Here is a 16,768-nt window from a genome sequence, read left to right as displayed (position 1 = left end):
AGCTTCTTTGGTCCGACATGCACAACTCCCCAAACGTGTCTGACTGTTTACATCAATGGGCTGGAGTTTGATTAGGCCGCTTTAGGCCATTTTAATCTCGATGTGTCTAGAAAGTCCAGTAAGTTTGGGGAGGCGTGAATACGCCGTCAAACTCTGCTCCACTGAAAGTCTCTGTCTCGGTTCGGCTGAAGTGAACTCTGGTGTGGACGCCAAGCGGATTTGAGACCACTCCGAAAGCAGGAAGTGGACCACAGCGCACGGCATTCTGGGTGAATACAACCAAATGAGTGAAGGCTCATGTTTTACAGCCAAAGACAAAAGAGAAATCCTACAAACAGTCAAATCTGACGCTACTCCATTTTTGTTCACATTTTGTGAAGTTGCTCAAGGTTTCTGTGCCGTTTTCTTCAGCGGTTCTTGCTGCAGCGCCCCCTCAGGTGAGGAGGGGAACATGTTGCTCAATTAGTTTGAATTGTTTGTGAGAAAGCGAACCATAGCAGCTGGAGATGTAACAAATGTTGCCATTTTGGTTGCCAACAGGTGGAAAAACACCTTTATTGGTGCTCAGTTATAAAACACACAATCTGGGTCCATGTTTACTCCCAAGAACCAAGACAAGACCTGAAATAAAACTGGTGCAGCGATTAGTCAGTTCGGAGCACCGGTGCTGTTTTCCTGGGATTAGGAAAGGAGATTAATGGCAAAATGCCTCTTTAAGCTCATCCTGCCTGCTTAATTACACCGAAACTCTTCTCTGCTAGGAGACAAACTCATTCAGGCCACATTAAACTTCAGGTTGCTTTAATTCAACCCAAGTCTCTTAGAATAGCCTCTGTTTCTGTTGTTTTCCAGTTTTTATTTCCTCTCCTGTGACTTTAATCCAATCACTCTCTCTTCCCGCTGCAGCCAATCAGGTCGCTGGCTCTGCCCCGGGCAGACGTGTGATTGGCTGGTTCTGAGGTTTAACTGGGGATACTGGCTCCCAGAGCTGCCTGTTGACTCAGTAACAGGACCAGTGGATGAATCACAAAGAAGAAATAAAAACTGGAGAACCCTGTTTACAACCTGAAACAATCGCTTTTTTCTAAAAATGTTACATCTACAATTTGTACTTTGCTGCGTTTTCCGGCCTCAGCAGAATATTGTTTGTTTTTAGAGAAATAAATATTAAGCTGGTTTTATTAGACAGGAATTGAAGTGAGCAGGAGCAGAGGCCAAGTCTGTCCTCATGTTAACACAGATAACATTAAAAAGCCCCTTTTGTGTGTTTTATCAACCACAGACAAACCTCTGAGATGGAAAGTAAATAACAAAACTTTCCTAAGAGCAAAGCTCTGAGCCAATCAGATGAGCATGAGTAATGGAAAAACTATCTTCGCTTTTAACCATAAACCTTTACTCTTCTTTCTCAGGTTTAAAATACACGATGCTTTGTACCGTTTTATTCTTTGCACTTTTTTTGCAATAAAATCAAAAAGGATCAAGTTAAAAGTGTTGCAATAGAGTTAAAGAAATACATGTTTTGTGTAAAAGTGTAATATTTCTCACCAGTCATGTCAGAAAGTGAAGCAGCCGTTTTATAAAGATTTACGCTGCATTTTTACCAAGTGTTTCTGATCCGGTTTCTAATGCAAACCTCTCAGTTTACTTGAAATAGGACAAAACTGATACCTGAAGTTGCTGAAAGTAACTTTTCAGCCAGATATGTGAGTTTGTTTTATGTAAATAAAAAGTGGATTACAGACATTTTGACTTATAAAACGGGTTTCATGAAAACGTAACGTTTCATGAGGCCAGTCTCATGGTGACCGGACCGAAAGACGTCAAAGCTTTTTCTCCATACTTCATCAAACTGTAACGGAGAATCATTTTGGCAGGCAGATGCTGTGGAGTCGAGTTGCCTTGAGTCGTCTCTGCGTTTCTTATGTTTGGGCATGTTGTATTTGGAGGACCCTCTTATTTTTTTAGTTTTCAGTCACTGCAACTTTTTTTTTTTTGGGTAAATGAAGACACTTTAATGCAAAGACGGCACTTTTAATTGACTTTTAATGCAACTATAAAAGCAACTTTGTATTAAAAGGGTCATTATTTACCTACACTTCATGACAACAATCACAAACACTCAAAGATTTCATTTTCATAACCGGCGTTACGTCATGTTTATCGGTGTAACGTCAGTTTTATGCACAACCCTCCAAAAACTGTTACTGACTAAACTAACTCACAAAACGTAGCTCCTTTTATCGGAGTCAATGATTTCTGATTGTATTGGTGAAAAAGTTCTGGTTCCTCTGGTAGAACCGCGGGCCGTCACCTAGCAACCGCGGGCCGTCACCTAGCAACCGCGGGCCGTCACCTAGCAACCGCGGGCCGTCACCTAGCAACCCGGTTGTGATTCCACAGGCAGTTTGTTTCACTGATGGGAAAAAATGTTTTGTTGTTGGTGAAATAATTTGCCAATAGAACCAGCAGTTTTTCCACCAATATTAAGAAATGATTTGCTTAAAACAAGACCCTGCTGAAAAGTTTATTAGTTTTGTCGTCTTTCATGTACACTAAAGGCATTTGTGCAATAAAATTACCTGGCAAGATTTCCTGTTTTTGCAGTGTAGTCTTAAAAGTGGAGAGGGCGTCCGCCTCACAGACTCAAACTGGGACTTCCCGTTCTAACTTTAGAATTTCTACTGACCAAGACTTTATTAGATTTAGCTGTCTAATAATGAGCACTGGGCACTGAAACGCTCAGATCTGCACAGTGTGATATGAAGGGCAGTGGTGATCTTCAGTTTGTTTTGGAGTAATTTAGTCATGTGGTAAACAGCAGAGCTACGTCAACATGGTAGCACTCAGCGTCCCGGAGTTCATCTGCAACAACATGAGTGTCATTTTTTCCGTTCAGGCTCACGTTGTCGGGTCAAAACAGGTTGAACTACCCAGGGGCCAAGGTGGGACCGCCGAGTTGAGACAATAGGAAACACTTCGCCCCACCCTGCAGGACCATGCACTGCAAAAACGCAAAACCTTAAAGTCATTTTTCTCTGGTTTCTTTAAAACAAGACAAAACTGACTTCAGGAAATATGAGCTTGTTTTACGTAAATAATTCTTTAATATTCATGGAAAACCGCTCGTTCTTCTGGCAGATAATATTTTTCCCATCAGTGAAATAATTAGCCAGTGGAGCTAGCAATTGAGTTGCTAGGTAACGGGCTGGGCTTGGATGGGGTTGCTAGGTAACGGCGCAGCGGCGTATGCTACCAGCTAACTAGCATTTTTTTGTTTCCATCAGTATTGAGGAAATATGAGCTCAACACAAACTCCTATAACTTGCTGAAAAGTTACTTGTTAGTTAGTTTTGTCTTTTTTCAAGTACATCAAGACATTAGCGCAAGAAACTCAACCAAAAACACATGGAAAACAAAAACATTGCTATTGTACCACCAAATATTTCTAATATCTTAATACATCTGAAATAAGACAAAGCTAATAAGTGATGAGCTCAATAATTCCATAATATGGACGAAAAATCATCTTCTGCAAATTATTTCACTTGGAGACATTTTTCTCATGTTTCAAGTAAAATAGTCTCCCAGTAATACTTTATTTACTTGAAACAAGTTCCTGTCTTCCCAAGAGTTACTTATAGTTTTGCCTTATTTCAAGTGTATTAAGATATTTTCACTAGTCTAGATAAAAACACATTGTTAGTTTATTTCTACCAGATTCATCACTGATCAAGAAGTGACACAAACTAACAAACAAATGCAATCAGAGGTCGAGTAGCTTGTATATCCGCCTTTATTGGTCACTCTATGTTTAAATTCTGCAGCTTTTCAAGAAAGCTGAGGTCTGAACTTTGACTAGGCCATTGGTCTGTTCGGTTTTCTATTAGAAATGCTGTTGTGATTTATGGTAAAATTGTTTCCTTTGGTTTCGTCCAGAAGTCTCGTGATCAAATGATTTAAAAACAACGTATTTCAATTTTTTCACAGAGGTTCTCACAACTACTAACGATAAAGTATTAAATTAGACAAAAACAAACAGATTTCTTTACATCGTTTTATTAGCAAATGTAAAAAACACAACACCTGTGACAAGAAAAAGAAAACTGCTCAACTTATTTTGTGTTCATGGTGCAGATGACGGCGTCCAGGCGGGAAAATGAACCTGGTGTGTGGAGTTTTGGGTTTGGGTTAAAACCGTTCCGAGGTCAAAGGTCAGTTCGGTCCAAAGTAGTCGACCATGCCGTTGCCTTTACGACCGTCGAAGAAGAAGAAGTTACGATGAGGAGCGTCTCTTTGGGAAAGAGCCTGCAGAGAGAGACGGCAGCACGGATTTATTTTTTATTACTTAGGATAACTTTTATGAATAAAAATCACAAAATGTTTCATGTTTTCCTTTCATGTTTAGGAGTTAAAATATAAGGTTTACAGGAAAATATAACTTGATAACTATGTGTTATTGGAAGGTTAATATCTGAACACCAGCTCTAAAGTCTTAAAAAATGCAAACATTAAAAAAAAAAGAATAAATAAGCAACGCTAAGTTAAGTATAATTCACTGGGGAAACGTTGTATCATGACTCATAAAATAATTCTTATAAAATTACAATTTCTCATAATAAGACTTTATTCTCGTAATACTTTTACATTTTTTCTAAGTATGGACCTAACACTCCATCGTAAAAACAAAAAACTGCAAAGGAACATTAAATCTAATTAACGAAAACACAAAAAATTAACAAAAACATTGAAAAATTATAGAAAACATTACTAGATGTTGCCCGTTTCGGTTTGTGCAGGGCGTTTGTGAGCAATGTTGTTAAGTACTGATCCCTTCACCTGAAACATCGTTTCTCACCTTGACCACTTCCTGTCCCAGAACTCCTCCCATTTCTCACCTTGACCACTTCCTGTCCCAGAACTCCTCCCATTTCTCACCTTGACCACTTCCTGCCCCAGAACTCCTCCCATTTCTCACCTTGACCACTTCCTGTCCCAGAACTCCTCCCATTTCTCACCTTGACCTTCCTGTCCCAGAACTCCTCCCATTTCTCACCTTGACCACTTCCTGTCCCAGAACTCCTCCCATTTCTCACCTTGACCACTTCCTGTCCCAGAACTCCTCCCATTTCTCACCTTGACCACTTCCTGTCCCAGAACTCCTCCCATTTCTCACCTTGACCACTTCCTGTCCCAGAACTCCTCCCATTTCTCACCTTGACCACTTCCTGCCCCAGAACTCCTCCCATTTCTCACCTTGACCACTTCCTGCCCCAGAACTCCTCCCACGACGGCGCAAACCGGAGACGTCTCTGAGAAACAGTAGCTGAAGACAAACAGAGCAGCAACGAATTCAGGCTGGACTTCAGGCAAAAAACTGAATTTCAAAATATCCTGTTTTTTCCAATATTTATGTACAACTTTATTCTTGCAATACGACTTTATTCCTGTAATATTTAAAAACAATTTCTTACTATGGCCCTAATACTCTGCGGTAAAATCAGAAAACAGCAAATGAACATGAATCTGATTCTAGCAAAGACTTGAAACATGGAAGAGCGTAGAAAACGATCCTAGATGTTGTCCCTGTGAGACGGAAGCCACCTGATGAAGTCGTCGGCGAGCAGGTCGCCGCTCAGCCCCATGGCCTCCAGGACGTCGTCTCTGATCTGCTTCAGCAGCCGGCTGTCCTCCGCACACGCCTGGGGGTCGGGGTCGCGACCTTTGTCTGTGCGGAACTTCAGCAGAACTGTGAACGGACAGAATACAGGAAACAAGCAGCGGGTCAGAACCCGGAAACTCAAGTTTCAACCATCTGACGGACTAAAGCAGGGGTGTCCAAAGTGCGGCCCGGGGGCCATGTGAGGCCTTTCCTCTGATTTTCTGCGGCCGCCAACTGCAAAACTTTATTTTGTTCATCTCAAGCTGTTGTAAATGTTCTATATAAATAAACTTATAAATATAAAACAAAATTGTTCTTTGGGATCGATAAAGTAGTTTTGTTTTCTTATAACCAAGTTTAAACAAAACGTAAAACCAAGTTTATCCAGAGTCTTTTACTGGAAACCAACTTTTGCTGCATCCAAATCAGCTTTTAGTTTTTCGTAAACTTAGCTAAAAACAGCAAACATTTTGAAACAAAGTGACCCAAATCATGTTCTTACTACTGAAAATAAATTTATTTAATCGAGGAAAAGAAACTGAAAACGAGGCGTCTTTCTTTTAATTCCACGGATTCGACCCATGTGACAAAAGGTTTGGACGAAGACGATGTTTTCCAGATAACCTGTTGCTCTTTGTAGTTTCATCACGCCGTTGAATTATCATTGCGTGGAAATTCGCTGCTGCTCCCTTTGAGAGAAGATAAGAATCTGAATGCGGTTGCACCATCGACCATTTCATCCGATTTGGCCCACGTTTCCCCCACATCAAATTAACAGCATGTTCCTGCTGAGACAAACGCCCCTGCTGCACAAATTCAGGAAGGAAGTGTTAGTTCATCCTCTGACGGATTAAAAAAAAAAAAGAGAGAAAGAAAGAAATCTGAATTGTGCGCTTTATGAGCAATATTTCAGACGGCTCGGTGTGCGCAGACATCAGCACCTCGCCCACATGTTTCCGGCTCGTCCATTAAGTTCAACCACATGAGGATGTGGAGTCCTCCCACGGCCATTTCCACCACACACACACACACACACACACACACACACACACACACACACACACACACACACACACACACACACACACACACACACACACACACACACACACACACACACACACACACACACACACACACACACACACAAGTGGCAATGAATCATTTTCACACCTCTGTTCTGCCCTTTTATGAGAAACTCTACAAAAAGAAAGTTAAAAGTCTGGCACGAATGGCATCACATTCAGCTTTGACAGGAAATCAAATACAATTTCATAACACAATATAATATCATCAGCACAGGTGGAAATATGATTGTATCTCTCAGCCCACACGAGGAGCAGCGACACAGATAAAACTGGATCTCAGGACGAAACCGACAACAAAAAGAAAATCATCCCGCTGGCTCCATTTACAGCTCGGATCAAATGATTTCAAATTGAAATCAAAAATACTTTATTGATCCCAAAGGGAAATTAAATGCTGTTCTTACTCATTAATTCAAAATTTTCAAAGAGTTATTGTAGAATTTTAATTCTACACTGTCTAAAAAAGAAAACCTTTAGCATTTGGGTCATTTTGGAAAAAAGAGGCTGAATACCAGAAAAAAAAGATTTTATTTCTTATTCTATGGCTTTGTAAGCTTCTAATGTGATGTTATTTCACAACATCTGGAATTAAATGGAGCCTCAAGATACAACACTGTGACTATCACAATAAAAGCGTCTGAAATAGTGTCAATCAGGCAGTGAGACGTTTCCGGTTTCATCCAGTTTTCACTTCACTACGTTGTTTTTTTAAGCCTTTGCTCCAGTTACTCTTCAGGCTCTTGCTAGGCGACCAAACGTCCGCCGGACATGTCCGCGCAAGGACAGGGTTTCATAGCGTACCCGGTGTCGCACAGTACACCGCCCGGAGGAAACAGTTTCACATCGAACTGGTTTCCATGTGACACCAGGCTGATGAGGATGAGGGTTTCATGAGTTCATGTTGTTTCAAAGTTGACATCAACATGATGACAGTCAACATAAAGTTGCCACGGGGACGTGACAGACATGCAAGCGAAAACGCTTAACGGCAACAGGCTTCATATATTCATATAGGCTTTATAAGTACTGACATGGTGAATTATGCAGCAGTATAACGAGGCATCATCCCAGACTCTATCAGCAGCGATAAGTTGAGTCTGACTTTTGTTTTTCCTCGAACAACGGCAAGGAAAGGATGATCGGGTACGTCCTCATGTTCAATGGCTGCACAAATTATTACACCGATCACAATTGTGCTTTTGGAACATAATAAGCAGAGCTTATTGAATGGATCCCTGATTACAAAGTGGAATTATTGAATTTTCCACCAGATGTAATGATATGTAATCACGTGTCTATTGCGATTGACGTATTGTCCAGCCCCATGTGAACCTCCACAAAACTGGCTAAATGTTTGGAAATTAAAGTTTATTGATTTTTGATAGGATGCTCTTGTATTATTATATAATTTTTATTATATTAGTTTTAATATAATTTTACTGTTTATCACAGTAGTTTCTGGGAAAAATGTGTTATTGTGACAGGCCAACTTAAATCAAGTTATTTAACAAAAAAACCTAAACATTATGCAATACAAATCCAAATTCTGAATTTATATCAATAGTTTGTTATGAAAAAAGCACTGGAAGAATAGCAGGTTGTGGGTCATTTCATGTTGGAATTAAGACTGGATTGAAATCAAATGTCTCCTTTTTTACTTCTGGCTCAAGAGAAATTTGAATTTTCTCCTCCTGGTCAGCCAATCAGAGACTCTTTAAGCTGCAGGATAGCAAATAAAAATGAACAAAAACTGTATTTAAAAAAAAAAAAAGAGAAATCAGACTAATTAAAAAAAAAAAAGCCTAAAGCGCACGCACACACCCAGCGTGCGGCTCAGATCAGCCGACTGTTCCTAGTGAGACAGGAAACAGTTACAACAGAGGAAGAGCCACTTCCTCATTGGTCGCCCAAAACAACAACTGCTTGCTCCAATTATAGAAACAGAGAAGGAATAATAACAGCACTTCCTGTCTCCCCTCCACTAAATAACAACAACAACTCATGTTTCCACTGCTGAAGACTCCTCTGAGGTGCAGTGATGTGAAAACAGGGCGAGGCGCCAAATGTAGGTGGATTTCATCAAACTTTAGGTGTTAAAACTTTAAATTTAATCCAAAGTGATCCAGATAAAATAATTACCTGAGAGCTGAGATAACTTAATGTTTTAGTTTCATTCAGTTTTTACATTCAATTCTTTCTATAAAGCAGAAGAAATTCTAACAAATAATGTCGCAGAATCTATGGTTGGGCCTGTACAATAAATTTTGCTGGATGATGAATTGTCCCAGAAGTTATCGCGATAAACGATAATATTGTCCATCTTCAAGCATCAATAAACTTTAAATTCTAACTGGAAGACATTTTAAATATCCAAAATAAATAAAGAAAACAACAGAAATGATAAATAATATGAGTTATGAAGTCTCTGGAGTTTTTAAGTGCAGAATTTAAAGAGGTCAAAGTATCGTGATTATGTAAACATCGATTAGGTAATGAATGTTCAACAGAAAATAACATTTTCATTAAATGTATTAAATTACTGTTTAACAGCCAACTGACTGGTGTTCTCCCCCAAACTTTGTCACCTTTTTTCTGCTGGACGGCCAAAAGCTGCTCGCCAATAATGGCTTCCATTGCTTGGCTTTCAGCAGCCAAGTTGTTGACATAATGCGTTAAATCCTAAACAAACGCCTAAAAGGCCAGCAATCATCAACACTACAACAACTAGAGAACAAGGTCAAGAAAAAGTTTGACTTAAGAACGGAAATAGTGAGGGAGAGGGAAGTAGGTCAGTTATGCTAGCTTGACTATGACAACTTAACATGTAGATGAGCTGTGGAATTCAGTGCGTTTCAGATCAGTAAAAAAATTAAATAGACACGATCCACAAAAATGAAATTTTGGTTAAAATGTTTTCTCAGATTGAATTTTTGTTATTTTCCACAAAATCAATATTTTTGATTAGGAAACGAAAAAACACATTTGTCTTTTAGTTGCATTAAGGAGGGAAAAAAGGCCTGAGATTATTTGTGAAATGACCATTATCCTGAGAAGATATGAGTTTAACTCCAGCTCCAGTCGAGGTTTACTACAGCGTGGGAGTCGGGCTGCGCTACGCTCAGTGCACATGACTGGCCATGGACGGCCTGTGATGGAAACTGGCGCGTTGACGCCGCGAGCGCCAGGTGACGAGGGAGACAAGAACAAGAAAAACAGGAAGATAAAAGATGCAACTCTGTCAAAAACATCCAGAAACTGCAAACGTGATTATTTATCAGTGCAAACAGTCTTTCTTCTGAGAAACGCTGATTCAAATGTGAGGCTTTCTCCTCAAAGCTGAAATGATAATCAACAAACTGTCTGGATAAGTCGGAGTGGAACAAAGATTTTGGCATCATGGCTGCTGGAGAGTCACCCACATTTTCAGTTTCAGTTTTCGGTACTTTCTTTAGACCCTCCTGTCGTCCTTGCTGACATTTAAACTCTTCCTCTTTTACGTATGAATGAATATCAGCTAAGAAAAAACCCTGTCATTTCATATTTTACAATGGAAATCGCATTCCTCCATGCATCACATTTTCCACAATATGAGGTCAAGGTTCAGGAAAAGAGGAGCTTCACTTCGGTTTTGGGCAAAGAAATTAACCCAAGAAATTGCAAATTACAACTTGTAATTTGCAATAAGGCAAATTACAGGTTGTGATTTTAATCTAAAGTCTAATAAATATAAGAAATTATATTATATACAGTACCATGAAGCAGGAAGTAGTCAACAGGTGTTCGCTTCAGGCTGGCCTTGGCCTTCTCGCTGGTCCAGTCAACCTCCAGCGCCGCCTTCAGCGAGCAGAAACTGGCCGTCTGATTGACCAGAAATAACAACACATTATTTTAACTGAATTAAAAAAATAAAAAATAAGAAATGTACAAAATGCCTGAAAAAAATCCTAATCAGAGCAGTTTTAGCAAGAAGTACATTGATTACAAGAATCAATCTCTGGCTAAACTGATGCCTGTAAAAACATTTACATATAGCAAACAAATCAGATTAAAGCTTTCATTACTGTCATAAACAAAAAAGAACATTGTTTTTGACATAAAAATAACAATTTTCTAAACCATCACCACCGGGAAAAGATCAAATGTGATTTGTATGGCACCTTTTTCACCATGGTGGTCTCATTCGGGTCGACTTTAGCTTTCTTTGCTTCTGGACCGTCGCTGGAATCGGAGGACGGCTTCACTACTTTGGGTTTCTCCCTGAAACAAAAACAGTTTCTTCATTTTTAACAGGAGATGGAAGACGACAACATTTCAAAAATAAAAGCTTAAAAAGAAATAAAACTAACTCTTCACCTGAACTGCTGGATGACAAAATATACATGTTGTTTAGTGACGATAAACAATTTTTTATTGTGAAGTATAAAAAAAAAATTCTGAAAATTTTTTTAATAAGATAAACATTTTAATAATCATTAATAAGTTATTATTAATAATATAATAATATTTAAATAAAAATAAAATATTAAATCTAGTTAGTGTTATTGTTAATAGCAGTAAAGAAATAAAATTATAGAACATAAATAATATTAGTATTGCTATTAGAAATAAGCAAGAATGAGTAATATTACTTATATAAGTACTATTAATAATAAAACTATAGCAATAAATAATGACAAATGATGAGAATAAATAGGAAACATTAAAAATGCCATTTTAGAAAAACGTAAATTTAGAAAAAAACGGATTATTTTTCAATGAGTAATCAGTAAAAGTTTGCAAATTTTCCCTAATTGGTAAATATTCTGAAAATAAAAAGTTGATTTTTTTAAATTTCCAGTGTTTTTAACACATCGTTAACATCCGGCGAGAATCATCACGTTGTCATAAAATGTTCGATATTTTTCGACAATCGTCGCCCAGGTGAGTTCAGGTGAGTTCAGGTGAATTGAGGTGAGTTGAGGTGAGTTCAGGTGAATTGAGGTGAGTTCAGGTGAGTTCAGGTGAACTCACTCCACATAGTTGTGCTCCTGTCCCAGGTTACAGAACATGTAGCCATAGTAACCGTAGACGTCGCCACAGAACACCTTGATGTTGTTCTGGGAGCAGAGCTGGTCGACTCGCACCATCAGGTCTCTGGAGCAACCTGTGAGACACACCTGGGGAGAGAAGCAGCTGATTGGACCAGGAAAGATGAGATTAAAATCCTGAGATGTTTGATTTATTATGCATTTTATCCTAATAGTAGATGTTCAGAATAAACTGTCAATCATCTCTTTTGACCAAGTTCAGTCCACACAAATTTTAGCTCAACATAAATGCATCAAGGAAAAAGCCTCAACAGACAATGTGCTCAGCAAACGTCTCAGAAAATGGGGATCAGAGGATGAGGTGCTGGAGGTTCCATCATGGGAGGACAAGCCTCTACATGGGATGTCCTACCGACAAATAACTGAAGAGGCCGAAATCAAGAAATCCTACCAATGGCTGGACTCAAGGTCAGAACAGAGGCCCTCGTCCTGGCTTCACAGGAACATCAGAGCAACAGAGGCTCAGATCTTCCACACCAGACAAATGTTTTAAATAAGTGTGACCCCCAAACTGGAGCAGAGGCTCAAACAGATTCCAGGAACAACATCAGACGTCCCAGAAATGTCTGGTTCTACGCACAGCCCAGATACTGGATCCCAGCCCAGATACTGGAACCCAGCCCAGATAGCGCGCAGATCCCTCAGGATCCCAGGCCAGGGAATTTTTTTATACATATGAAAAGTTTAAAATAAAAAATCTGACTAAAACATCAAAATGCATAAAAATATACTCAAACGGTTGACAATTAAAATTTTATTAAAAATAATTTTAACACGTTCAAGTTAAAAGTGAAAACAGAAAATAAATAACATTTAAAAATATTAAAAGCACAAAAATATACCTGAACAAACGGTTTAGAATTATAAACAAAATTTCAAAATGTTAATTTAAAAAAACCTAAATGAAATAAATTAAAAGTTGAAAATAAAAAATTTTAAAGTAAAAAATAAAAATTCTAGTTGTTGAAAATTAAACAGTTATCAACAGTTTAGCTGAAAACAATTGATTTTTTTTGTATTTTTTATTTTATTAAATTAACATTAAAGTTACAAAATAAAATAAACAAAAAAATGTAAAATACAATTAAAGCTAAAAATTATAATTGATAAAAATAAAATGTATACAATTTATACATAAATAAATTGTGTATAAATTTTATACATAAATAAAATAATTTAAATTCTTAAAGTGTAAAAAATCTATCTTTCCTATGGTCTCAATTTATTCTGGAAACTTCAGGGTCGAGTTTAAAAACTGGATATAATCCATTTATAGACTAAAAGCAACAACAAAACACAACTGGTGGTTAGAAGAGCAGAGCTGGAAACGACTCCATGATAAATCTAACAGTTTCACATCAAGGCTGCTGCAGACTGTAAACAGCTGATAAGAACCATGCTGGTTCTGGAGAACCCGTCGGGTCCAGATAGTCTGTGGTTCAGGAGCTCGGAGGCTTTTCCACTTCAGTGACGGCAAAAATGGTCTGAAATTATTTATATTTAACATTAAGTTTATAAAAAGTTATTTATATACAGTTATTGTTTCTACAACACAAATGGAGCCAGAATTGAAGAAATCTTTGTTCTGTCTGCTTTCTATAAATGAGCAAAATTGAATATTTGTGGTCAAAATTTAAGTTTTTAGTCTTTTGTGCTCAGATTTAATCCCAGTTTTCATTCCTTATGATGTTAAGTTACTGTTTTTTATAGTAACTCAATATCTGAAGCTACATGTCACACAATTTGACATGCTAAGTCAAAGTGCGGTCCGCTGGCTCCTAGAACCTGGAGTATATTGGTGAACAAGTATTGCACTTTAAGCAATTCTGTATAATATGAATACTGAACAAAGGCAATGATGACATATATATATGTATATATATATATATACTGTATATTGTGCAGCCTCAGTTACAACATCATTTAATTTCCCGTTTTGGATAAATAAAGTATTTGTGAATTGTTTCAATTAAAGCAGAAATGTTTTATGCAGCCAAATAGAATAAAAATAAACACCAATGATTCATACTTTTGTTGCAACAACAGAGAGAAAAATACAAGTAATAATTTGATAGTTCTCTGCCTCAGGAAGATTGGATTTGATAACAATTAAATATAAATAAAATTGTTACTTGACATGTTTTCTTTATTTATTTTTTATTTGTGACTTTCTGGCCTGGATTTTAAGCTTAAAATAGAAGAAGAGCTCCACCAACCTCTGGTGAAAATTATTACAAGTTCAGGTTTTTAGGCACAATATGGACTAACACCAACATCTAGTGGTCAACCTGAGTGCTGCAAGACAAGATGGATCCTCTGGTTGATTCAGTGTTATCTGTTATTTGGTTTGAAATAATATTCCACCTTCCCGGTTCATGTCAGACCAACTCCATCCACCTTCTGCGCTCACTCACCGCGTCAAACTGTAGGAAGAAGTCGTCTGGCTTGTCTTCCACTCTGTCTGGGTCGGCGTGCACCTCCACCATCGGGTTGAGGTTCTGGGCTCGCTCCAAGGACGCCTGAGCCCGATTCTGACCCTGAGCTGACACCGGAACCAGAAACTGGGCTCGACATGACTCCTCCGAAACCTTTGGAAGATTCGCGCACAGGCAGCACTTACAGTGGCTTGTTCTGCCAACTTTACAGCTTAATTCAAACTAGAGATTAATTACTTTCCTGAATGACAAAACCAAGAGAGGCTTTCTGTTCTTTCAAATTTCCACAAAAATATATTATTTAGTCACTTTTGCTAAGAATTATTTTGCAATCTATCATCTGGCAGTACTGCAAATCTAAAGGTTTGACCCATAACAAGTGAAAATCATTGATAATTGCTAAGAAAAACTTCCAGATTTGCATCTTTTTTTTGCTCTAATGACTCACTGAGAGGCTGACTTCAAGGTTAGCATTTTCATACCTGTTTGTGATCCAGTAAAGTGAGTCCTTTAACCCCAGCAAGGATCAGGTTTTTAGCCAGTTCAGCTCCAAGACCTCCGACCCCTGCCAGCAGCACCCGGGACCCTCGCAGCCTGATCCATCAACAAAGAATGAATGAAAACACAAAGAATGTCAGGTTACTGGAAAATATGTGTAATCGCTGAATAGACTGGACAGTTCTCATGTAACAAAATTGTATTATTCACTATATATAACAAACCATAAGATAAAAGTTTTACTTAATTTTAAATAAACTATAATAAAAAATGATGTAGAAAATAAATGTGTTTATTAAACATTTATTTTCTTTGAATCAAAACTCTTCTGTTTTTGGGATTATAACATCATTCATAGTAATAGAGAAAAGGGGAGCATACAAAAAAGAAAAAAAAAACATTTTCTATGTATAAAAAATGAATAATTATTATTTACCAGATGAAATTAATTAAAAACGTCAAAATAATTACATATTTTCAATAAAAAAAAAACAGGACTAGAACAAACTCCTAAGTTATTCATTACACACTTACAATAATAAATAATTTATCTCTTCTGATAAATTCCTACACAAAGAGGCTCAAATTAGCAGCAATAGATGAAAAGACCAAGAGAAACCTTCCGCTGCTTTGATTAGCCTCCAGAGCTAACCATGCTAGCTCACCTCTTCTGGGCATCCAGCCCCCACAACCGAATCTGGCGGTCATACTGCGCCGCTTCCTCCTCACTGATTACCGGGTCCTCTTTCTCGATCATACCAACCGTTCTGCGTCACTGAAAAAGATTAAATTGACTTAGAAAATGAACTTTCTTTGCAGCAATATAGGTGAACGGTTCAAAAGGCTGCGAGTGTCCCGCTGAATGGACGCTTAATAGTGACGTCAGCAGACAGAGACAATGACGTTCTTCTTTTTTTTCGTAACTGGAAAACCACCTCAGGGTTCGTTGCTGCCACCTTCTGGTTTGAAACAATAACTTCGTTATGTGGCAGCGCTATCGTATTTTTTTCTTCGTTTTCTTTCCATTTTACTTCCTTTCTGGAGATGTTTTTAGCTTCTAGATTTTACAAACGGGGTATTTAAAGGATTTATTTTAAATTGTATTCTGCTCTAAGTTTTTTTGTGATTTTAACCTGTATTTGTTCTAATATGGCAAGCTCCTTTAATCTGTTCTCGATATTGGTAAAGAAAATAAATACATCGTCAATTACATAATTTACCCTTGTATGCAAAGTAGGTTAAATTGTCATTTAATACGGATATCTTTGTTTCTTCTTCGGAAGCGAAAGGTTTTTTTTCCCCTCGGTGTTGTCTTTCAGGAAAAGTCAAAAGACCGGCGTACACAGAGTCGAATAACGCACATCTATCTTTCTTGTTTTCCTAATGACCCATAAATATAATCTTTTTATGATTGGGCATATTTTCTCATAGACTTTACTGGGCGGTTGTGTGCATTTATGCAGACATATGTTTAACATAATTTCAAATTTTCATTTGTAATCAATTACTTTATTTTAGTGAAATTAGTTTAGCAATTTTGCATGATAGATTTTCATTTTAAGTTGTTAAAAATAAAAATAAACATGTATATAGTCTTTAATTAATATGTACGGGCAAATCCAAAATAAATTAATTTAAAACAAAATTATGCGTACAAAAAGAGCATATATCATATTTTAAAAAATGATTTGAAAGATTTTTTAAATTATTTTTTTCAATATTTTTGATCTGTTTTGAAGAAAACGTAATGTGGTTAAGAATATAAATAACTGAAATAAAAAATAGACCGACATAATCCGTGGCCTAGTATTTTTATGTTTATGTTCAATGAAGACTTTTTAAAAAAAATTTTGATACATTTCTGTATCTACAATAACAATCATTTAAATTTTGCACAAAGAGAACAGTTGCGATGCATGCCTGCGAGTCAGACTCAGGGTTTACTTCACTCGCTAAGTTTGTCTTTCGGTAACATCCGTGAATGTGCGTACGTCATTC

The 16,768-nt window shown here is 37.5% G+C and overlaps 1 protein-coding gene across 1 annotated transcript; it reads right to left on the bottom strand.

Moving 5' to 3' along the window:
- Positions 1–4,043: 4,043 nt before the first annotated feature.
- Positions 4,044–15,628, bottom strand: sae1 (SUMO1 activating enzyme subunit 1). The gene is made up of 9 exons (XM_055029078.1): positions 15,436–15,628; positions 14,755–14,866; positions 14,252–14,425; positions 11,761–11,906; positions 10,908–11,007; positions 10,503–10,608; positions 5,605–5,749; positions 5,257–5,326; positions 4,044–4,308 (listed from the first exon to the last, which is right to left on the bottom strand). The coding sequence occupies exons 1-9, from the start codon at positions 15,525–15,527 to the stop codon at positions 4,216–4,218; spliced, it is 1,038 nt and encodes a 345-aa protein (XP_054885053.1). The 5' UTR covers positions 15,528–15,628; the 3' UTR covers positions 4,044–4,215.
- Positions 15,629–16,768: the final 1,140 nt, after the last annotated feature.

Source organism: Poeciliopsis prolifica, unplaced genomic scaffold (genome assembly GCF_027474105.1).
Source record: "Poeciliopsis prolifica strain line A6 unplaced genomic scaffold, Auburn_PproV2 SCAFFOLD004, whole genome shotgun sequence".
NCBI lineage: Eukaryota > Metazoa > Chordata > Actinopteri > Cyprinodontiformes > Poeciliidae > Poeciliopsis > Poeciliopsis prolifica.
The sequence above is the reverse complement of the archived record's forward strand: the minus strand, read 5'-3'. Positions and strand labels throughout refer to the sequence as shown.